The sequence below is a fragment of the Fragaria vesca genome, linkage group LG6, assembly GCF_000184155.1.
Source record: "Fragaria vesca subsp. vesca linkage group LG6, FraVesHawaii_1.0, whole genome shotgun sequence".
Lineage (NCBI taxonomy): Eukaryota > Viridiplantae > Streptophyta > Magnoliopsida > Rosales > Rosaceae > Fragaria > Fragaria vesca.
In genome coordinates this window covers 4,057,512-4,080,627 of record NC_020496.1, presented here as the reverse complement: position 1 = coordinate 4,080,627, position 23,116 = coordinate 4,057,512, and the positions used below count along the sequence as shown (strand labels likewise).

The window sequence follows — 23,116 nt, the reverse complement described above, 5'->3', positions numbered from 1 at the left end:
TCCGATGTCGACGACGATATATACATTGAAGGAGGTTACGACCATTATGGTAAGTTGGAGTCTGTTTTCCGGTTCATGGTGCCATGGTGGCCGACTCCTGCTCCTAAAATTAAGTACAACAAAGAGGATACGCATGCAGCCCATCTCAACACGTCTCCAAATTTACCCAACACCAAATTTTGACGGAGATAAGCTTCATTTCAAACTTATGCACACGGCATATCCTTAATTTGTAATTTTGGTGAGAAACTCTTGATTAACTTGTACACCTTAGAGCTTTTTTAACAATGTTAGTTATTTTTGAGTTAAATTTTAATCAAATTAACTAAAACATCATTTTGGCTAGCCATTTTAGAAATACGGCTGCATCAATGCTCTATATTTTAGCTAACATTACATCAACATTATTCTTCAAATAAAAATTAAATAGTTTAAATATATATATCACGTAAAAATATCTTACAACGAATGTATTAAATTATAACTAGCCTCATCTGAGTCATCTCGCTCTCTATATTTAGCTAGCGAAATAACTAAAAATCATAATAGCTAAACTTTGGAGCTCCGAAAATATAAAAAAAACTAAACACGCTATCTAAAATAGCTAAAAGTTAAAATAGAGAGTCTGCTAAAGTTGCTCTTAAGAATTGTCCGCTGGAGCTACCGAAAAAAAAAAAACTAAACACGCTATCTAAAATAACTAAAAGTTAAAATAGAAAGTATGCTAAAGTGGCTCTTAATGATTGAATGTTATAGATTCGTTAGTCTAGTACATATCATTTAGAACCTGTTGTTTAGCCATCTGATATCAAGGAAGGATTAGAGTTGCCATTGTTTCTTATTCGTCTTAAACAAACGAGTCAATCACCTGCGCTTTGCTGCGGGCTAGTAAGGTATTCACAATCGTTAGATATATGATACAATTATAAATCAAAACCTGCATAGTTCAACAAATTCTCTTCCTCTCACTCTATTACAGTAAACACGCACAAAGAATATGTCTTGATTTCTAGCCAGAATCTGATTTAAAATGAATCAATGGGAGATGGGGACAACTGTATCGAGTGCTTGTCTCTCTTGCTCTCCTCCAAAACCTCACCTCTCCTCCAATGGCTAAATGCAAAACAAAACGATACACCAAAAAGAATAGAGGGCACAACAGTCTTTTTCTCAGACAAATGGCAGTCAGGTAATTATAACCATATCAGGGGCAACACTGTCATTTTGTCATTGAAACGAACAGTACCAGTAGTGTTCACATGGTCACCTAGTGACTAAAGAAATCATGGTCAAACCTCGTTGGATGTAAATCCAAGGGTACGTAGGAAGTATTATTTTAAAGTTAAGTTGTTTTATTTTCTACTTTTGGATTTACATCTAACAGTGATTGACCATAATTTCCTTGGTCATTAAGTGACCATGTGAACACTACTGTGAACCGTACTATTAGCTTAACAATATTATATATATACTAGCTTTTTACCCGTGCATCTGCACTTGAGTTTACAAAATGAGAAAAGTTTAACTTGAACTACTCCAATTAAAGTGGAATGAATCTGATTATCTTATTTCCTATATAACTACTCCTCCAAAAGTGGGAAAAAACCACGTCATTTTTTTCTCCTTAAAACTTCAGTGATATTTTACGGTTATGCCCATATTAACTTATTTTTATTTCTTTGAGAATTTTCTATTACGTACCTTGGTTTTTTTAGTAATTAAAAAAAAGGTTTAATCAAAGACACCAAAGGTGCGCCTCGCTTTTTAATAGTAGAGATAGATAGATATGTCCCCTGCAGTTTCTGTAGACAAACTATCATACTCACAAACTCTTTTTGTTTGGTGTCTCATGTTGTATCTTCGTTAATGCATTCTTCTTCCCATCAGTTCCAGACTAGCTTCCAGTTGTACAGGCTTCCATTAATAAGCTCATAGATGTGTGACTACACGCTTAAAGTGCTTTTTGGCACTTACCTAATAGATTATTGGTGCTTGCGCGTGGGTTCATCACTCCCCATTTTCTTTGGTTCTGGTCCTTAGTTCTTGCTCTTGTTCTTGGTCCTCTTTCGTCAATCATAGCTACTTCATTGCTTGGATATTGATTGTGGTTTGTATGGTGTTAATTTGGTGGAGCTCTTCTTATGGGCGTAGGTTTTCGTATGATTTGTGTATTGGGATTTGATTGGCAGTAGTTGCTCGGGCATCATTGCTCTGATTTAGTACTCCTCACTACTTCACGACAGCTGGCGGCCAGGGCCAGTCCTGAAGAATTCAAGGCCCAGTGCGGGAAAAAAAATTTAACCCTTTATAAATTTTTTTTATATCCAAAGACAGATCTAAAATAATCAAAAATGAAGACTTTTTTTTTCTTTGAGTAGCCGGAGAAGCAATTGAGAAGAAATATAAAGAAATATAATCATTTGTCCCCTTTAATTCTGTTATTAACATCTTTTTCTTATTATATATGTATAAACTTATAAACATATACATTTACATAATCTTTACACGTTTCCTGATTCAATTCAAAACCATAAGAATTACATAAATGCGAGTGTTTTGTTCAAAATTTTCAAAATTAATCATTAATTGTCCAAGGGCGAAACCAAAAGAAAGAAAAAAGAACCCTAGGCCCACGCCGAAATAGACATAAATGCTAGGGACCTCATGTCAGTTGAGGGCCAGAGACTGAGGTAGCAGTACTAGCACATTTTTAAATTATATCTCACACACACATATATATATATATATATATATATGACAAATCAAAGAGGGATTAGAAAGCAGCATTTGTGCCCCTATTTGCTCCTGAGCCTGGTGCGGTCGCACAACCAACACTGGGCTCTGGCCGGCCATGCTGGCGGCGACGGCGACGACAATATCAGCAAACATGGGTGGTGGGTGTGGTAGATTGATTGGTAGTGTTGCATTTATGCTTTCGGTTGTAGAATCTCTTGTCCATAGTATAGTGAGGTATTGGTTTCCTTTCACTCTTTCTAGTTTGGTTGAGTTGGAGACCCATACTCTTTGTTATTTATGTTATTTATAGTTTTTTGGCCTCGTGTTTGTAGATTTCGTAATTAAGATTATCTTTTGATTAATGAATTATTCATTTCTCTTCAGAAAAAAAAAAGAAAAAAAAAAGAAAATGTACGGGGTGACTCATGTTCCGCTCCAAATTTACTGGTGTGGTGTGTGGATGCTCATATTAGTGCGGTAGCTCAGTTGGAATGGTTCCAAGTAAGGTCACTGATATGCTTATTGAGTTGAAGAAGTAATCATGGACACGGTCTCATTCGGGTTAGTGCTGATTATGAGACCTGACGCTTGCTTACATGCGATCAGGGGTTTGAGTACTTTCTTATTAATTTTCATTTGCCTTTTGTTTTTTTATTAACCTATGATGACCTTGATCAAAATAACAAAATAATAATAATAATAATAATAATAATAATAATTCGAGCCTCACCTAGTGGTTTAAATACTTCTAACCCAATATTTGATCATGGATACGTCCTTAGTTTTTTGTATTTCTTTTTATTGCGATAGTGTATCTCTATTAATTAAGCAAATTTGTCTTATGGAACTGCTCTTTGATTAAATTTATCATAATCCCTTTAACTACCCATCCCTTGATATAAGTTTACAAAAAATTGACATAATAAACAAAAGGTAAAACAATAACCTAAGAGACTAAGATAGTTTGAGTTTCATTCAAAAACTGATTAGCAATCGTACAAAAGTGGCTTCATTTACGTTCAGGAGCAGTTTTACTTTCTACTGCTCATACCATATTCGTACAAAAACCAGATCGGTAGATGTTGATTAAAGCATCCAAAAGTGGAGAAAACTAAAGCACAAAAACAGGTATGGTGTATGCAAGTTGAACCGAATTGTATTATCATGATTGCTGTGGTTTTGATGTTTGATCATGTGACTCATGTCCGCTTTGAAGTTTCAAACATTTGAGTTACAATTCTTGGGTTTATAATTGGGACACTACTGTCATTCTCTCAATTGAAAGCAATTTCAATTAGGTAAACCAATTTCATATTTTTGAGCTATGATTATCCGCTCTGTATATGCTTTCAACTGACAAATGGATTTACTTTCAATCATTCTTAGGTTTGGCCGTTTGAGATATACATAATGAGTGATACTAGACTGATTATGTGATTATTTGGTGTAGTGAGCAGTTTATGGTTGGTTCTTTTATAAATTATGATGGCGAACGATTATGTTCTTGGTTCTTTTGTGTCTTGATTTAAGAGGTAGTGGATCGAACAGAACAATTATTGTCAATTTTCTTCATTTAAATAGTTTGTCTTCCTAAATCACTTGAGAAATTGTTTCACGTTCCTTCATAGAATGAGCAATGAATTTCAGTTTATTTCTTTATGCATGAACCAAATCCATCATCATCAAAGTGTTTATTCAATATATGATTTATTCATGTGTATCTTCTATCAATTTTGCGCTCGGTGAGTATTACTTTGCAACAATTGCAAAGATAAAGACATAATATTTTAAAACACACGCGTGAGCGCGGCCCTTTCGCACGAGCATCACGCGTGCAGAAAGACTAGTTTGTTTTAATGGTGTGTTTCAATGTGGGTGAATTCCCGGGAATTTAATCAAAAATAAAGAATTCCCAATTTCTTATGACTGTTTTCCCCGTTTGGATTCTTATCCCGTGGAATTAGCAATTTTCACGGGAAAATTATCGTGGAATTTGGAAGCTTAAATTTCAGACTTGAATTCCTCACAAAATAGGTGTCATTTGTCAATTCCCTTGACTGAGGTTAGTCTATATACAAATTCTTATCATTTCAAAACCCTACATCATGAAATACAAACAATGGAATTCTCAATTAATGGAATTTAAATTCACGGAATTGTAATTCCTATAATTTTAAAATTTCTATTTTCTACAGAAATTAAAATTACTTTATCTACACACAACGTAAGGAAAAAGGAAAAATCTCTCATCTCCAATCATACTTTCCTTTCTCATTTTCTAAGGCCATCTCTAGTAGGAGAGGGCTAAATTGGGGCCTGGGCTATAATTTAGCCCTTGAAAATAATATTTTTTATTCATAGACTACTAAATCATCTCCAGTAAGAGAGAGCCAAATTTTAGCTCCTTCAATATTTTATGATTTCACATTATACTTTTCAATATTTTTCACTGTGACTACAAATATGTAATCATAATTGTAAATGTGGATATCATGTGCGGGTAGATACTGTAGAATTTCTCACTTATAGATTTAATTTATTATAACAATATTTGAATTTGGACCAAAATTAATTTTTGAATTAACTTTTTAGACAAATAAATATTTTGCTTATGTTGTAATTATATTAACAAAATAAGATATGAATCATTTATTGGGTTAATCACTTATATAACATTGATTTTGAGTCCGTTGTAATGAGATAAGAATGAAATTATCTAATAAAAAGTGGATAATTGTCATAATTTAAGTTTTCATCAATCAACCCACATGCCTACTTTTAATTTTTTAATCTGATATGGGACCACAATTTGGTTTGGCATGAGCCAGCAAAAAGGCTACGTTTGGCCATTTTGATGACCCTTTCTTGGCTTTTTAGCCCTCTTCTGGTTTGGTGTTGGAAACCAAAATAAAGCCAGGAGATGGCTAAGTCTCCAACACAGGCCCGCTTGTCTTTTACGGTACAGAAAGAGATAGGTCACTCGTGATCTTTGGATTTAAACGAAACTGATGTGAGGGATGATCTTTGGATTTAAATGAAACTGATGTGAGGGCCGGAAGAAGCTTAATCCAAATTCGTGAATGACACCTGATAACTCACCCTTGTTCATTCCTTCCTCTCCTTTGAGAAACCCAGGCGAGGATCAAAACCCGTGAATCAAAATCCGTCCTTTCGACCACTCCGAAGGAGCACTCTCACACCCATTTCCTCTTCTCAATCGATTTTGAAGGCTCCCCAACTCCTATATTTTACTCCCTCTTCATCACCCAAAAACCATTCTTGATCCAATCATGTCTCACTTGATGGCTCTCTCTCTCAGGTAAAAGCCTCCATTTCAGATTTGGGTTTTGATTGGTTGTGCTTTTTTATCATAAAGACTGAAGCTTTGAATCATTTTGTGCATACCCAGTTGGTGAATTGATAGAGAGAAGGCTATTATAATCAAAGCAACGATTCCGATTGAACTAAGGTAGTGAGTGAGCTGCCGGGTTCCGATGAGTTCGAAGCTACCCTCGGCGTCGTTGCTCTTCGTCGGAGATGTGGTGGTGGTTGTGTTGCAGTGCACCTCACCTGGGTTTAGAGATTAGAGAGAAAGAGAAAGAGAAGGGAGAGGAAGGATGAATAAGGGTGAGTTATCAGGTGTGATTCACGAATTTGGGTTAAGCTTCTTCCAGCCCTCAGTTTCATTTAAATCCAAATATCATGAGTGACCTATCCCTTTCTGTCCCGTAAAAGGACTCCCGCAGGTGAGCGGGCCTGGTCTCCAACATGATAAACGAAAACCCTTTTGCCCATAGAACCTACTCTCATATTCTCTGATGAAAAAGGGTTTTTTGCCACCTCTGTGCTTCCGGATTAATGATTGTTGGTAATCTTCCAATTCATTCTGATTATAACTTTATGGCATGAACTTCTTTGCTTTTGGGTTCATTCTTTTTGGGGATTTTGGTGGGTTCTTGGAAATGTGCCTTTTTCTGCTCTTGGGTTTGTGATTTTAAATAGGCTTGTTTGCAGTAATTTGGATTGTTCATGGTTTTGTGAGTTAATTTTCTTGTTTGCTGTAATTTGGCTTGTTTTCTGGTTGTGGTTCATGTTTGCTTGCTTTAATTTCTTCTTTGAGGTTTTGGTTGATTTGGATTGTGATGGGTTTATGGTTATTGTGCTTTCTTGGATAATTGATGTTTGATTTCTTTTTGATTTGGTGCTTTCTGGTTCTGGTGGTTTTGCTGTTTTTTTAGGGATTTGTGGGTTTCTTCTGGGTCAAGTTTTGGTTTTCTGGGTTTGTTGTTTTTGCATTCAGTTTTGCTTTCACCTGTTTTACTGAGCGGTACTTTTCAGGAGTAGAACACATTTGAGCTAGTGTTTCCCACTGATAATTGCCAAAAAAGCATAGTAAAAAAGAAGCATTTCCTCCTCTTTAGGATCCCATGGCGCATCCTCGATGAGATCCTCCCACCTCTGTCTGCAGTCACTTTGCCATCTTCCGACCTCCTTAGCGACCTCACCCCAGTCCTTGATGTGTCCTCCCTTGGAAGCACCAATACTACTGACAGCCTTAAGTAGTTTTTCATCCTGGTCTAGTGTCCACCAATCTGCAAAATGAAAATTTCAGAAACCAGAATAAAAAAAACCAATCCTCAAAGCAACCCACCTAGAAACTACAAAGCAAAGATTAACATCACCCCCAAAATAAACATGTGCAAAAACAACAAACCCAAACCCACAAAACCAAAGAGGTAGCTGATGTTGGTTTGGGTTTGTTGTTTTCGCACAAATTTATTTTGGGGGTGATGTTCATCTTTGTTTTGTACTTTCTAGGTGGGTTGCTTTGAGGAGAGGTTTTTTTTATTCTGGTTTCTGAAATTTTCATTTTGCAGATTGGTGGACACCGGACCAGGATGAAAAACTACTTAAGGTTGTCAGTAGTGTTGGTGCTTCCAAGGGAGGACACATCAAGGACTGGGGTGAGGTTGCTAAAGAGGTCGGAAGATGACAAAGTGACTGCAGACAGAGGTGGGAGGATCTCATCGAGGATGCGCCATGGGATCCTAAAGAGGAGGAAAGGCTCCTTTTTTACTATGCCTCTTTTGGCAATTATTAGTGGGAAACACTAGCTCAAATGTGTTATACTCCTGAGAAAAGTACCGCTCAGTAAAACAGATTAAAGCAAAACTGAATGCATTACTGGATAACAACACCTCTCCAAATGCTGCAGGAAAGCTTCGGGAGAGGAGGACCTCCTCTCAGGTATGCTCTTGCTAAAACCATGGTTATTTGAATAAAGTTTGCATCTATTGACACTCATTTGATTCTATTCAATCTATAGGGAAGGCCTGAAATATATGGTTATCTAAATAAAGATTGCTTCTAATGACTCTCATTTGATTCTATACAATTTATAGGGAAAGCCTGAAAAGGAGAAGAAGATACAAGAGGCGGGCCTTACAAGGAAGAGAAGAGAAAGGAGGGAAAGCTTGAAGTAGAGGCAGTGATAAGAAAGAAAGCCCGGAAGTTGGATCATGTACTATTTCTGACTACTATGACTTCTTTGGAAGAATTAGATGCAATTTTATTGATAGATCCTCATATATTGATAATACAAGTTGTTCCCAGAAATCGAATATGATTATAAGAACTACCCTCAATCTGTTGCTCCTTTGCAGTTTGATTTTAAAAGTTGGATCACAGCTACATAGTGTTCATATTTTATTTTGTGGACTACTACAATTCTAGCTTTCCATTTTTTTGCCATAGCTGTTAAAACTTATCCAGCTAATACGTGTACTTCCTTTGTGAAGTTCCTTGCTCACTCATTCATTTTTAAATGCATATAGCAGTTAATATTGTGAATAATTTCTATGATTTTGCTTTATTAAGAAATGCCATTTTATTTGTGATAACATGGAGAAAACTGAAGGAGCGGCTAAGAAAGCTTCAGCTGAGAGCAATGCTGGCAAACCTGAATCTTCTGGAAAGAAAAAGTTCAGAAGGTTAAGATCGAAGAACCAACCAAAGAGGTAGCTGATGAAGACCAGTCCGCTTTTGTGGTATCCGTTTGAACCTGTAGTTGCCTTTATAATCTGCTTGTAGAATCTATCCTTTCTGTTAATAAAAAAAACTATACTTCAATCTTTACTTTTTGCTGGTTTAGAATTTCACTGCTAGTTTATAGAGGTCGTAAAGGTTGTGATACTGTTTTGCTTTTTCTGTAGGTTGAAGCTGACAGTGAAGGACTGCTTGAGATTATGAAGAATCTGACTGAATCTGCCCATGCTGAACTGGCTAAAGGTACAAACAATATGAACTGAACTTGACCACGTGTGATATAATTGTTTTCTATTGTAACAAATCATGTAAATGAAAGTGGATTTTATTGCAGCTACTTGAATATACTACAAATCAAATAGAATTGAAAAAATAAACTGGTGCTACATTTACAATCCAGCAGGAGTAGAAGGACAGACAATAGAGACAATCTCCTTCCAATAGAAGGACAGACAGGAGTAGAAAAACAAATTTTCAAATATATGCTAATGAAGAAGGAGAGAGCAAGATATCATTGTTCGAGAACATGAGGCAAATTAACTGAATCTGTTTCATGGTATTGTGTAGAATACCAATGCAGTTCACCTGTATATTTTGAATATGCTTTGATCAAACTTCTTTCTCATTGTTCGTTCCAATACCGTTTATGGTTATTCTTCTAATTGTTCCAATATGGTTATCAATTCTAACTTGAACCAAAAGGCATTGGCTAACTTGCAAATTGGTGCAGTTCTCATGTGCACTTGGGAAACATGTTTCATGTGCACCTGTTTATGATAAATAACTCACAGTTCTGTGAAAATGGCCAGAGGATTTTGATTTACAGATTGGAAACACGTCTTCCTATTCCATCTTTTCCCGAATCTCCTTTAACGGAAGAAATAGAAGCTCGAGAAGGAATAGCAAAACCTAGTTCACTCGCTGAGTATCTTTGCATCCATGGCATTTATAATATTCTGACTAAGCAGACCAACTGTTTGTTTGTTAATCAATCTGCACCCCTGTCAAACAGTTATAACGAGAACAAACAATAACCATAAAAAGATCGAAGAAAAGCATCTCTTTAATCACAGTTCATTTCATATAAATGCCTAAATGGTACATCCATTTCGGAGCAAAATATCTAGCTTTAAGTAGAGTTCCATCTATAACTCGCAGTCCTACATATCAATCCATCAGAACATACTCAAGACAGCAGTACACTTCATGATTAGGTGCTACTTTCCCTTGTCGTAAGTTTCTATGTTTTGGGGCTCGCATTCTGGACTAAGCAAGCGAACTAACAAAGCAGTGGACGAGCTCACAGATAAAGCTCCACAAGCTCCCCACCGAAGAGCTCTAGGGACTGTAATTCTGGGACCTGTAGAGGCATAGAGCCACAATTGTTATCAATTTTGTTTACAGGAAAACATTACTGCTATTTATTACGAGTTATCTAACGGGAAGAACAAGTGCACATGTACATGTTTATGCTAATACTTGGCATTATAACACAAGAGGGATCCAAAATGATATATGGGGACTCAACATCATTAACATGCTTGGATACAACACTCACGAGTCATAACTACTACAAGTAACTTACCATAATGCAATCTACAAAGAATCCAGAATCCAAATGCCCCTCCAACTGTGAAAATCCCGGCAGTCTGTCTCATCAATCTGGAACACGGTTTGCAATCTGACCTCATCAGCTCACCATCTGAAAACCCCAAGTAGCGCCTCAATGCCATCTTTAATAACTTTTTGCTATAACTCTGCACTTTCTTCACACACCCAGGAGAAGTTAATGGACTTATCCCACTGAAAATATCGTAATAGCCTATTCAGTAACCAAATTAAACTGGCAATTCTGAGAGTGGAAGAACACAGACTACTGACACAAACCCAAATACAAGTATCCTAATGCGTCAGTTTAAATGCAACCAAAGAGTATATACCATCTTGTTCCAAGCTAATACTAAGTCTACAACTTTATGCTTACAGACTAACCACCACCAGCACAAATTTTCATCTTGGTGTATAATTCCAATGAATGATAATCATTTGAACTATCAAGTTATCTGCAACTGAGCAGTAAATACCATCATATCCAGCTGATTAGTCTTCAACTTTATACATTACTCACAAGCACAAAGCTTTTGTATCACACATTCACACTTCACAATTTCAGTTAGTTCTAATAGAAAAGCTATTCAATCTCATTGCTTCAAATTACCAAATACCATTATGTTCAAAACATGTCGATGAAAGAACCCATTTCGACAAAGAGAATACAAATACATAAGAGAAAAGATCAAAACTTTGTCTGGGTACTGAGAGTTTGAGATGAAATTCACATATAGAATCACTCAAATCGGAGCCATTAGCAATTATAAGGAATTAGAAATGAAACTACTAGAGCAGAAAGAACTGGGTTGAAACTGAAACCCAGATAAAGTTTACCTTCTGTGCCAAACAAGCCCTTTGGGCGACTCTGAGAATGAGTTAGAAAGCGAACTGAAAATGGAGTAGGAATCATGAAGAACAGGGTATAAACTTAACGGGTCGGGTTTTTCCAGCGGGCCGAGTCGGGCGAGCTGAAGTGGGCCCGTAAGGTTTAGGGTTTTAGAGTTTAGAATGACAGATTGAGATAGTTTTTATGGAAAGATTGTTACAGATGTAATACACTTCCATGTACATGGATCCGAGGATACCACGTAAGCTATGTGAGACATGGTTAATTTGCTTTGGCATGTCAATTTCATTGTCAACTTCTGTCATTTTAGAATATTTACCACTCGATTGCTATAGAAAGAAATGTTTCGTTGAGAGTAAGAGAATATGATGGGATGGATGTTACTCTTGCCTTTGCAACAAACTAATTGTAATGTGTAATTGTTATGATGGCTTTCATATGTATGTTGTTTAGGCAATCATTTGTTCATATTTTCATCATCATTTGCAAATTTAAGAGAATGATGAGATAAATGTTATTCTTGTTTTTGTAACTACCTGTCACTCTGTTAGTGCTTGTTGTCAACTAGACTTTTTGGTCATGAGTAGATTGAGGTAAACGTCTTCTGGCCGTGGACAAGTTAATGAAATTGTCTATTTTCTTTAATAAAAAAAAAACTAGTTGTTATGATGGCTTTCATATATATGTTCGATTTAGGCAATCATTTGTTCATGTTTTCATCTTCATTTGCAAATTTAGTAATTCTTGAAAATATTAACATTTCATCTTTAAAAATGAGAGATTCGAACTCAAAACTTCATTCAACATTATAAAAAGAACCATAACGTTTACGTCTACTATTTGTTTGGAGTTTCCTTGGTGAACTTGAAAAGTGAAGAACAGTCCATTGGTCTCTACTCTTTGAAGAATTTCCTCCATAATAACAACTTGTTGGATACTGTTTTCTCTTGTGCTGTAAACATGAACAGTTGTGAAGTTCTGATGAGCCTCTGAATTATTGGGAACCACACGTACTGGAGAATCATTTCACCTCTCATACCGGTTCTGATTCAGATAGGACGGCAAGTACTTTTGAACTCGATTCCAAATCCGCTCCTTCATGTCCATGTCTTGTTATATTGGAAACTTCAAGGTAGCTTCCATCTGCATCATTGGAGATTATAGCAATTTTTGAGTTTTGGAAGGAAGCTCATTAGGCCTGTGATGTTGATGTAGATATATTTTTATTGGTTAAGTAACTAATGCATTTGTATGGACCACTATATATACAAGTAGTAGTTTCCTACTTTTGTGGATTACTTGTTCTTCTGGACACTTCAGGCTAGCTCATCATCATCAATTAATTATATCACCAAACTCATCTTCTGCAGGAACACCATCCCCAACTTTCCCCAACCAAGCTGGCTGAGAAAGGTTTGAGTTACTAATTTATCATGATCATCAAGAACAACTAGCAAGCTAGCAATAGTATATTTTCGGACATGGGTTTTTCTTTTTGTTTGTGTATAATCTTTAACTTACATAAGTGATCATTTTTGTGTGTTCTTGCTTCCAATTCAACTCTCAGCTTACTGTTTATAGTTTTTTTTTTAATTTTTTTTATTTATTTTTTTATAGATATATCTGAACATGTGGAGTAAATATATCTTGGTGGCTTTGTACGTATGGACCTTGATCTGTGCACTGCTTCCTGCTTCCTCTAATGGCCTAGTGAGGATCGGTCTGAAGAAGCGAACCTTGGATGTTCAGACCATCAAAGCTGCCAGAGCAGCAAGACTGGCAAAGTTCAGAGGGACTAGTTTAAAGAGCATGTTTGATCATAATAATTTGGGTAGTTCAGATGATGAAGATATAGTACCCCTGGAGAATTATATGGACGCTCAATACTATGGTGAGATTGGTATTGGCTCACCACCTCAGAACTTTACTGTCATATTCGACACAGGAAGTTCCAATCTTTGGGTGCCATCAGCAAAGTGTTACTTGTCTGTATGTAAACTATGCTTAACTAATTTTTGCTTGTGAAGTTGTTATCATATTCTATAAATTCTTATATATTGTATCATTATTACATGCCCCAGATTGCATGCTATTTCCATACTCGGTACAAGTCAAGCAAGTCGAGTACTTATACTGCAAATGGTAATCACCAAATGGATTTTGACTTTTAAGGGGTTTCTAGTGATTTTGTGGAGTTCAGTTTTAAATAGATGCCTTGTGGTACAGGAAAATCTGCTCAAATAACATATGGAAGTGGATCCATTTCTGGTTTCTTCAGTGAGGATAATGTTCTAGTCGGCAATGTAGTTGTCAAAAATCAGGTAGGGTTTTACTTGATTTTTAGTTTGGCTGCATCACTGGTAATGCTTCTGAACCTTCATTGTTCACTTTTTGCATTCAGGACTTCATCGAGGCCACACGAGAAGGAAGTCTCACATTTGTCTTGGCAAAGTTTGATGGACTTCTAGGGCTTGGATTTCAGGAAATCTCTGTTGGAAATGCTACCCCAGTGTGGTATCTTACTATTTTCATGTCAAATTCTTGTGTCAAGTGACTTAAGTCTATTTTGCCTGTCCTCAAAACTAATTATTCTAGACTTTGGTGTCTTATAAACTGCAATGATGTGCCTCATTTTAAATTTCCAGGTCTACAATGGCAGAGCAAGGTCTGTTAAATGATGAGGTCTTCTCATTCTGGATTAATCGAGATGCAGATGCAGAAGTTGGAGGTGAACTTGTTTTTGGTGGTGTTGACAAAAAACACTATAATGGAAAGCACACCTATGTTCCAGTTACTAAAAAGGGCTACTGGCAGGTAGGTAGTTTCTGAAGATTTTATGTCTGCAACTCTTACATTCCTTGGAAATTATCTATAAGTTGACATCTCTTTACTTCTTTCAGTTCAGTTTGGGAGATCTCAAAATCGGAAACCAGTCAACAGGTGACTCAGTAATCACTTCCTCATTCTAGTATCAAACCGTGAAGAAAACTCAAATTGTAACTGTCTAAGCAATGACTGAACTTTATGATTGTATTCAGGTGTTTGTGAGGGGGGTTGTGCTGCTATTGTGGATTCAGGAACGTCCTTACTCGCTGGCCCGACAGTATGTGCTTCCACCTTGTCTAGAGTTGTATTATATTCAAAAAGACTCCAAGCTTCATTTCACATTATGTCTCTTCTTTCAGTCTATTGTGACTGAAGTTAACCATGCTATTGGAGCTGAAGGAGTAGTGAGTACAGAATGTAAACAAATTGTTTCTCAATATGGAGACTTGATATGGAATCTTCTGATATCAGGGGTAGGTGTTTTTCTCTGTCTTTAACATAATCTGAACCTTCTTTTCTCCTCAACCTTAACATATCCTAATATCTGATCTATGGATTATCCATGATCTGCATATCTGCAGGTACAACCTGACCAAGTATGCAAGCAGCTTGGTTTGTGTGTTTTGAATGGGGGTCAGTATGTGAGTGCTGGAATTGAAACAGTGATCGAAAGAGAAGATAGGGAGGAATCATCTGTTGGTGACACTGCCTTGTGCACAGCTTGTGAGATGGCTGTTGTTTGGGCCCAGAATCAGCTTAAACAAAAAGGAACAAAAGAAAGAGTACTTCAGTACATTGATCAGGTGAGAATCTCTGAACTTTTCTAGAACCATTTCATGTTTTGTAAGGAAAAATTACAAGTTGGTGCTGGTATTGAACTTAACAGCTGTGTGAGAGCCTGCCAAGTCCAATGGGAGAGTCGATAATTGACTGCAATAGCATTTCAAGCATGCCGAACATTACCTTCACCATTGGAGATAAGCCTTTTGTTCTCACTCCACAACAGGTTAGATTTGAGATTTATCAGTGATTATGGTTCTAATTGGTTATACTTTCTCCTATATTGACTCTGCAACTATTTGTCATACTTCACAGTATGTTCTGAAAACTGGCCAAGGCATAGCTGGTATCTGCATCAGTGGTTTTACAGCTTTCGATATACCCCCTCCAACGGGTCCCCTTTGGTATGTTATGAAAAATTTATCCTCTAGTTTATAGATATCTGCTTAGGTCCATCTTTATCCAGGCTTGTCAATGTTCATGCAGGATCCTTGGAGATGTATTTATGGGGGCTTATCACACAGTTTTCGACTTTGGCAACCTTGAGATTGGATTTGCTGAAGCCGCTTAACGACCACATTTTCTGCTTTTCTGTAACTGGTGGTTTTCAGAAACTTAAGACGGAGATGTCATAGGTTGTGATCAAAGAGTGTACCATTTTCAAATCTCTCCTTTAAACTGTATAATAAAAATGTACATATGGTTCTTAACTTCTTATCTATATCTTTGCACTGATGCATAAAAAAAATTAAAAAAAAAAAGAAAAAAGAACACGACGAAGAAGCTTGATTATTCATGAGGGGATCACAAGCATTATTCATCCTCATGAGCAAATAGTCTGCACTTAAATAGACATTCTTTATAAAATCTTAAGTGTTTTTGACTTTAATCAGTAAACCTATAAAATGTTTTTTCTCTTTCATCGCAACTGCATATGCTGGGAACATAAACGCACACGACACACACAAACTTTAAGGTACAGAACCGACTGGCAATTACAAGCTATGTCACCTATTCTTCATCGCTATCATTGCCAAATACTGAGGCCACGGGTACTTTTGCTACTTTTGGCTTCTTTGAAGCACTACCAAATGATGTCTGCAAAATGGGAGAGAAATGCCAAATGTTAGGGGGCATATTTTTTCATCACTAGAATTGATTGCATTAATAACAAAAGCTAGCATTGAATTCCTACGAGTCAGATGTAGATTAGTCACCATGCCTAGATGGTGATCTGCAGTTCAGACTCATATCTTCAAATAAACAGTCACAATATATTACACACTTCAGTTTAGTTTACCTTAGAGGTGCCACCTTTAGAAGAAAACCCAAATTTCAAAGCCTTCCTTTGATCTTGATCTGCAAGTGCAGTTGCACTTCTCAGTTCAGCAGAACCTGGGGCAGATGCAGATTCTTCTTGCTGTTGTTGTAGCTGCTGCTGCTTACGGGCATCGGCACTCCTTAAATTAAAGAAAAGAAAAAGGAAGGATAAGTCAATGAGGCTATACAGAAAAAAATATATAAATAATGTATGAACTATTAAGCAGAGAGGCGAAAGATTACATCTGAGCAAACTTTGCCATTTCCTTCTCCTGGCGCTGCTGCTCCCGTTTTTGGCGATCATCCCGACCACTTGAACCATGCATTTCTTTCATTTCTTTAAAACGCTGCAAGCCTCATTTGAGGGGTATTCCCATTCAGACCAAATTTGAGACAATAAAGTCAAAGAAAAAAGATTGTTTAAACCATTTACCTTCCTGTGATTGTGATCATAGGAGCTCAAGTGAGTTTCAAATTCCACAGCCAATTTGTACTGTTTGTTGCACAGGTCACAGAAGAACACTTTGCGTATTTCTTTCACCTCAGTTTGAATTTTCTGCTCACGTTCTGCTAAAACCTGGATTTTAATGTGCACGAAGCAGGCAGTAGAAGCCACCAGGTAATAAAAACTGCACGAAATTCTCAAGACCTTCCAAAGTTGATGGTCCCTTATGATATACCATTCCCGTCAAAAGACAGGCATATATGCTATATGCTGCCTTCTGCTTTTATATATGGGTTTCAGAAAAAGTAGCTTATCAACTTCACTATTATCTAATAACTCAAGTACTTATAGCAACTAAGATTGACGGCATACCTCCCGCTTCTTTGCATGTTCCTCGGTCTCTTCCATCTCAACATCAAGTTTTCTTCTTTGAATATTTTCTTCCGCAGTAAAATAATCGTCTTCTTCTTGTTTTCCTACTCCTAGTCTTGGGTCTCTAATTCCAGATTTTATTGGCTCAACAATTCCTGCAGAACCGGATTAGATGTTTTGAATGTAGAACACCAGGGCTACTATAAGCTATACCAATACTTCATATGACCCCTACCCTATTAGAAGCAATTAAACAGTGAGATCATGAATGACAGCAAATAAAAGGGATTAAGGACCAATCTATCATCTGATACTATAAGCAATACCAATACTTTATACCTAGCCTACTAGAATAGAATCAACTAAGCAGTGAAACCAATAACGACCGCAATCCGAGGGATTAAGAAAAACTTATATACTAAAGAACCAGCAACATGGTGTAGCCTTTAGGCACGCAAATAAGTTGACATACAAGTTATTCACCAAATAAGTTGGTCACTTACTTTAAGGATATCAATCAATAAACTCAATACAGAATCAAATAAATTTCATATATATAACAAACCTTGTTCATCTTTACCGAGCCCCTTCCCCTTCCACCCCATTTTCTGGAGAAGCCGAAAACCAATGTTAGATGACGGTAACTGTCTATCTAACGACGCTTGTTCCACGTGTTCCAGATCAACATTTTCTGTTGGCCTTTGATTGATAGGAAGTCTAAATTCCTCTGCTAGATCATCAAGAAGTGACTCCTGATATGCCTGCACCATAAAATCATTGTAATGCATATTGTTAAATTGGGAACTTCTTGTTGGCAAGTAACCAATTCCTAAATATAAAATTAGCCAACTATATTTGATTAATGTAGCCATAGAACTTGGAGGTCACTGAAAATAACCACTTGTTGGAGAAGCCAATCATACAACTAGACCCACTAGTTACCTGCTCCTTCTCATGTTGCTGTTTGTCTCGGGCGTTTGTCTCCTGTCTACTGTTATACCATCGGTTGGACATGTCTTGCCTGAAACATCATAAACCAACAATAAATAAAAACTCCAATTCCATGGTGATGGATGAATTCATCTAAATCTCAGAACAGTAAGCCAGAAAACTATGGAAGTATCAAAAATTCATAACAGGTACCAATCACCACTTTCTTGCAAAACTACAATAGATATGTGAAGTAGAACAACAAGAATATTAATTAAAAGAATATATAGAAAAAAAAAAAAAAAACTAAATGCAGTACTAGCCTGCTCTTTATTACCGAGAATACGGAAGCTAAAAAGTGCCAATCTTCTGGATTTCTATTGTCTAGCTCTTAACTAACTCCCGTGGTATTAGCCGAAAAGTTGAGTTGCACCAATAAGAGCAGTAATCAAACCCCTCTCGCTAAGTCCAATCAATAAAAAGACGCTGGCCAAGGAAGCCACAAGTAAACCTATAAGTTTATAACATGAGAAAACCCACATCTATCACAACTATCATCAATTCATACCAACTGGCTCCTTCCAATTGCGCGACAAAATCTCTAATTTCTTTGGTCTAACTCAAAACTAACTCTCCTCCTATTATCCAAACTGCACCAATTGTCATTCCATGCAAGTAAAAGCTTTTCCTCAACAGAATATCTTCAATATTGAGACATGCCAATCATTACAAGTAAACTCAAAGCTCAAATAAGTAAATGGGTATTTACAGAACACTCAAACTAAGCCTAAACCAATTAAATTTACAACAAAGCTTCAAACTTTGCTCCAAAAACCAATCCAACAACCTCGAAAGACGAATACTTTAAACAATTAGATTAGAAAAAAAAGCTCAAACTCGTGATTCAGGGAACAAATTCGAAAGATAAGAATCAAGAGATTGGGATTAATGTTGTGTTGAATTTGGTCAGAAAATACCTGGTGGAGTTGAATTTGTGAGCTGCTTTTTTCCGATCTCGTAACTGCGGTTGGTCTAAGAAACGGGTTATTAATACTGAAATTAGCCGGACTTGGATCCTCGCCCGACTGTAATTGGGTTGCCCCGATACATAGTGGGCTCAAGTCAGAAGGACTCGACACGACTTTCCAAAGTACATTACGACCCGAGATTATTACGATTTATCACGTTGTACCAATTGTGAGATTATAACTCGGAAAAATTTCCATTAAAAATGAGTACCGTCCAATACTATTTGATTCAGCAGAATAGTCTCTCCTGTTGTGAGTTTGACTCGTAAAATTGTAATATTTGAGGTTTTACTCGAGGTCATTTGTAAACTTATTTTATCTTGATACAATATGTGTGTTGAACCTTATAAAATCTTTTATGAATCTAAAATAAGTCATTTGAATAGTAAGAAGTCTATGTCTGATAATCCGAAAAGACTAAAACGATCACCTTCAGTAATCAAAACTTTCATCTTTAATAGTATTTCTCATCTCTTAATAAAAATATAATTCTTTACCTTTTGATGATAATCTTCATCCCCCAATGTTGACTTTGCCACAATGGATACAACAAATCCTTTGTAAAATGCAATCTAGACTACTTTCCTAAGCATATAGCCAATTAGCCATATACTGCCTAACTTCGTATCACTTCGTTGCAGGGCTCATTGTTTTATATGTTTGCTCAGAATCAAAAAACATGAACTCAAGAATATCAGGTCCACATTGATTATTAAAAACAGTTTGGTACTGTGCAAAATCGGGCATGATTCTTTGATCATGAAGGATTAAAGTTGTGAGATTCTTCAATAATCAAGGTTATTTAGCATTTTGTATATATCCTAATACTAGATCGCTTGCATGGAATGCTAGATGAGGAGGATTTGCTAATCGTTCCATTGGATAAGTGAAAATTTTGACATACAAAAAGTTAAGTACGGATAATATAGAAGCAACTCCTTTTCATTTCTTTTCCTTACTGATCTTTAAAAGAAAGCCATGAATAGTGAAGAAACGAGAACGCAAAGCATGGTTATCATCAGAAAGGAATTTCAATACAGTAACTCATAAGTGAGTTTCAGAAGTGAAACTGATTTCAAATGGTTATCCTACAAGCAAAAGTAAAATTTAGTTTCATTTCGCAGAGAAATGATGCATTCACAACTTTGGAAGGATCCATTCAATCTCACAAGTCTTTGAACCCCTAGGAAGCCTTGAAAATGTCTGCCACAACTCCATTACTGATTCTTCACAGAAATTTGAAGTATGAATAGTCACCTTGTTCAAAACCTTGCCGTGCTTCAACAAGTACCCTGCGACTTCTATCTCATCACTCCGTCCTCTAAATCCTCGTAGGTAAATAGTCTTTAGGCAAGACAGCAAACAAATAGGAACAACCCTGGGAGGAGACCATTCATGTACCAAGTCATCTTCATCATAATTATCAGAAATGTGAGAATCATAATCATCAGAATCGTCTACATCACCATCATCAGCATCGTCTATATCAGCACCATGAGCACGGCAATTGATGTTCTAAAATGCATTTAATATAAACAAGTTAAACAATAACCTTGAAAATTATATATTAGTACCATTTAGTATGTAAATTCAAGGCAACATTTGGCATGTGGAAAATCTCATGCACTTACATTCTCCAAAACAAGATATTCCAGATTGGGTGACGCATTGAGAAAAATCGGCAGTGATTGCCAAGAGCAGCAAGTTTGAAGACGTAGCTCCAACTGGTTCAAATTATTGAACGTAGGCATAGGATATTGATATGCAATGTCAGGATCCTTCACAAGTGACAAATGAATGAAGATCAAAGTTACAGATTTGCTCAGCATAATATAAAATTTCCATGGATAAACTAAAGAGTTAAAAAAAAAATGCCATATATAACCATGTGAACAAGCTAGAGCATACTTACCCCCACAATTGAAGCTAAAACTGACAAACATTTGACATTCACAATTTCTGCAAAGAGCTTATGTATACGATCAGCAAAATAGAGGTTTTCTCCAGCATGCAGACCTTTGAGTTTAAGCTCAACTTTGCTTAGCGATTTTACACTATTCAAAGTATAGCTTGCCAGAAGGTACTTGACATTGAACTCTTCAAGGTTTGGAGCATTAGCATTGACAAAAATTTTGTACTCATATCCTCCATCCGTGGCATAAGGATCATCCTCTGGAACAGCACAGAATCTTATCTGTAGTCTTTTGAGTCTAGGAGCAGAGATATTTAAGTTCAAAACTTCATCACCTCTAAGTCTTCCGATATTTCCATGTATAATCAATTCTTCAAGTGCAGAATAACGACACGAAAACAGTTTTGCCAATGATTTAGCAGCAACTGGATGACATAACTGAACATCAAGGTACTTGAGACTTGGAAAACAACTTGAGTCAGGAGGGATAGCAATAACATGATCTGTTAGTACCAGCTTCAAAACTACCAGTGTCTTGCAAATGAAAATGCTTCTAGGCAACTTAAGCAACCCTGTGTAGGAATTTGAGGGCGTTGTCCAAAGATCAAGTTCAAGTTCTACAACATTTCGCCTAATGGCAGTGCAAATCCAAGCATCAATTCGATAAAAATAATCTTCGATTCCAAGGCAGGCAAGATGGAACTTATGAATGTTTGACAAGTTCCGGAACAGAAGTACTCGATCAACAAGCCCGGATTCACGCACATGTTGATCTACACCACATTTCAGTGAATTTACGTGTACCTCTAGATTCGGAACATAAGTCCACACATTGTTCCATCTATGAGATAATAGGCAGGTCTGTACAGCATATCTTGTTTCAAGGAATGAAAGAATGTGAACAACAATTGCATCTGGCAATCCACTGATCCTATCTTCAATCCATGCTTTAAAAAGCTTTGAATTTGAATCCATTCAGGATGTGATACCTATTCAGGAAACTAACAAGGTGTTACAGTTCAAAACCCTAACAACCATAAAGCCTTAGTGACTTAGAAACAAGCCTCTACGTAGAACCTATGCCTCTATGACACTCATGAATCTGGATTCTGAAAACAGAATGTTTCTTCTTTTTATATAAAATCTAAACCAAATTACTTGTTGGGTCAGTCCTTGTTGAAATAAAAGTTTATATTAAAGCTCCTAGCATTTGGGGTTCCATTGAACAGCAGGTAATATATGTTTTCCATCGTCTTTTCATTTCGTTTTGCTAGGTTTTCTTAGCACCAAACAGAGGAGATAGACAGGTAAAAGTGAAAACAGAGAACCTACGAAAGATTAAAACTTTAACAGATTTCAGAGCAAAGTTCAAAGATTTAACAAATCCCAGAAGAGCAAAGAAGTTACCTGTACTGCTCTTGATTAGTGGGCCACTCGAGTTAGCCTTTTTCCGTTGACGGTGAGAGTTACTGTGGGAGGCTGAGTACAAAACCATTGACAATGAATCAACCTTAACAATTTTGGACCTAATATCAAGTTACCCCTCTAATTATAGACAATTTATCACTTCACCCCTCAATAATAAAAAGTCTTAAATTTGTTCTTCATGTATTGAACTGGACTTTACTATACTGCCTTTGCCAAAGTAGACATATTTTGTGAAGATGGAAGTGCTGGTATAGTGGTACTGTTTATTGAAACATTGATAAATCTTCTAACATTGAAGTGAGTATTGGTGATCTTACTTCAACAAATCGTATCCCGTATTCCATGACTTGGAACTCGAAGGGTAAAAGGACTTTTTGTAACTGGGAGGATCTGTAAAAAAATTTAACAACATTGTGCAATGAAGAGTATAAAGCATGGAAAAAACCCTCTACAGCTACAAAGACCAATTGATTATTTAATTTTAGAAACCCTCTATAGCTACATTCCAATCTAAAGTGACTTCCAGCTTTAAGCGTATCCTGCCTAAATTGAGTAATTCTATGGTATCACTCATTAGCCAGATTAATTATTTAATTTCTTTGCTTAATCAAGCTAGAGTTAACAAACGTTACGTGTGGATGAACCGATATTACTATAGAATTTGCAGGTTCACATTGATCATGAAACGATTTGCTGGTACTTTGAAAATCAAGCATGATTCTCAGATCAATAAAGTTTAATTAATCAAAGTGATTACAGCAAGAAACCATTACTTTACTTACTTAATATGGGAATATAAGTTCCGTGCTTAATTCTAACATACCAAACTCTGGCTA

At 36.5% G+C, this 23,116-nt stretch overlaps 4 protein-coding genes across 4 annotated transcripts; 1 reads left to right on the top strand and 3 right to left on the bottom strand.

Annotated features, from left to right (window-relative positions):
* Positions 1 to 9,842: 9,842 nt before the first annotated feature.
* On the bottom strand, positions 9,843 to 11,262 carry LOC101291443. The gene is made up of 3 exons (XM_004302284.1): positions 11,227 to 11,262; positions 10,367 to 10,538; positions 9,843 to 10,141 (listed from the first exon to the last, which is right to left on the bottom strand). The coding sequence occupies exons 2-3, from the start codon at positions 10,512 to 10,514 to the stop codon at positions 9,999 to 10,001; spliced, it is 291 nt and encodes a 96-aa protein (XP_004302332.1). The 5' UTR covers positions 10,515 to 10,538; positions 11,227 to 11,262; the 3' UTR covers positions 9,843 to 9,998.
* Positions 11,263 to 12,500: 1,238 nt separating this feature from the next.
* LOC101291158 (aspartic proteinase-like) lies at positions 12,501 to 15,583 on the top strand. Its single transcript, XM_004302283.1, has 13 exons — positions 12,501 to 12,652; positions 12,857 to 13,228; positions 13,321 to 13,381; positions 13,466 to 13,560; positions 13,641 to 13,753; positions 13,885 to 14,053; positions 14,140 to 14,179; positions 14,278 to 14,342; positions 14,425 to 14,538; positions 14,647 to 14,868; positions 14,952 to 15,071; positions 15,161 to 15,249; positions 15,332 to 15,583. Exons 2-13 carry the CDS (start codon positions 12,869 to 12,871, stop codon positions 15,414 to 15,416), a joined length of 1,533 nt encoding a protein of 510 aa, XP_004302331.1. The 5' UTR covers positions 12,501 to 12,652; positions 12,857 to 12,868; the 3' UTR covers positions 15,417 to 15,583.
* Positions 15,584 to 15,768: 185 nt separating this feature from the next.
* On the bottom strand, positions 15,769 to 18,929 carry LOC101290875 (G patch domain-containing protein 8-like). The gene is made up of 8 exons (XM_004302282.1): positions 18,890 to 18,929; positions 17,925 to 18,003; positions 17,548 to 17,743; positions 16,983 to 17,137; positions 16,599 to 16,742; positions 16,409 to 16,512; positions 16,146 to 16,305; positions 15,769 to 15,943 (listed from the first exon to the last, which is right to left on the bottom strand). The coding sequence occupies exons 2-8, from the start codon at positions 17,994 to 17,996 to the stop codon at positions 15,857 to 15,859; spliced, it is 918 nt and encodes a 305-aa protein (XP_004302330.1). The 5' UTR covers positions 17,997 to 18,003; positions 18,890 to 18,929; the 3' UTR covers positions 15,769 to 15,856.
* Positions 18,930 to 20,077: 1,148 nt separating this feature from the next.
* Positions 20,078 to 21,827, bottom strand: LOC101296989 (putative FBD-associated F-box protein At5g56440-like). Its single transcript, XM_004304877.1, has 3 exons — positions 20,853 to 21,827; positions 20,572 to 20,718; positions 20,078 to 20,455 (listed from the first exon to the last, which is right to left on the bottom strand). The coding sequence occupies exons 1-3, from the start codon at positions 21,825 to 21,827 to the stop codon at positions 20,078 to 20,080; spliced, it is 1,500 nt and encodes a 499-aa protein (XP_004304925.1).
* Positions 21,828 to 23,116: the final 1,289 nt, after the last annotated feature.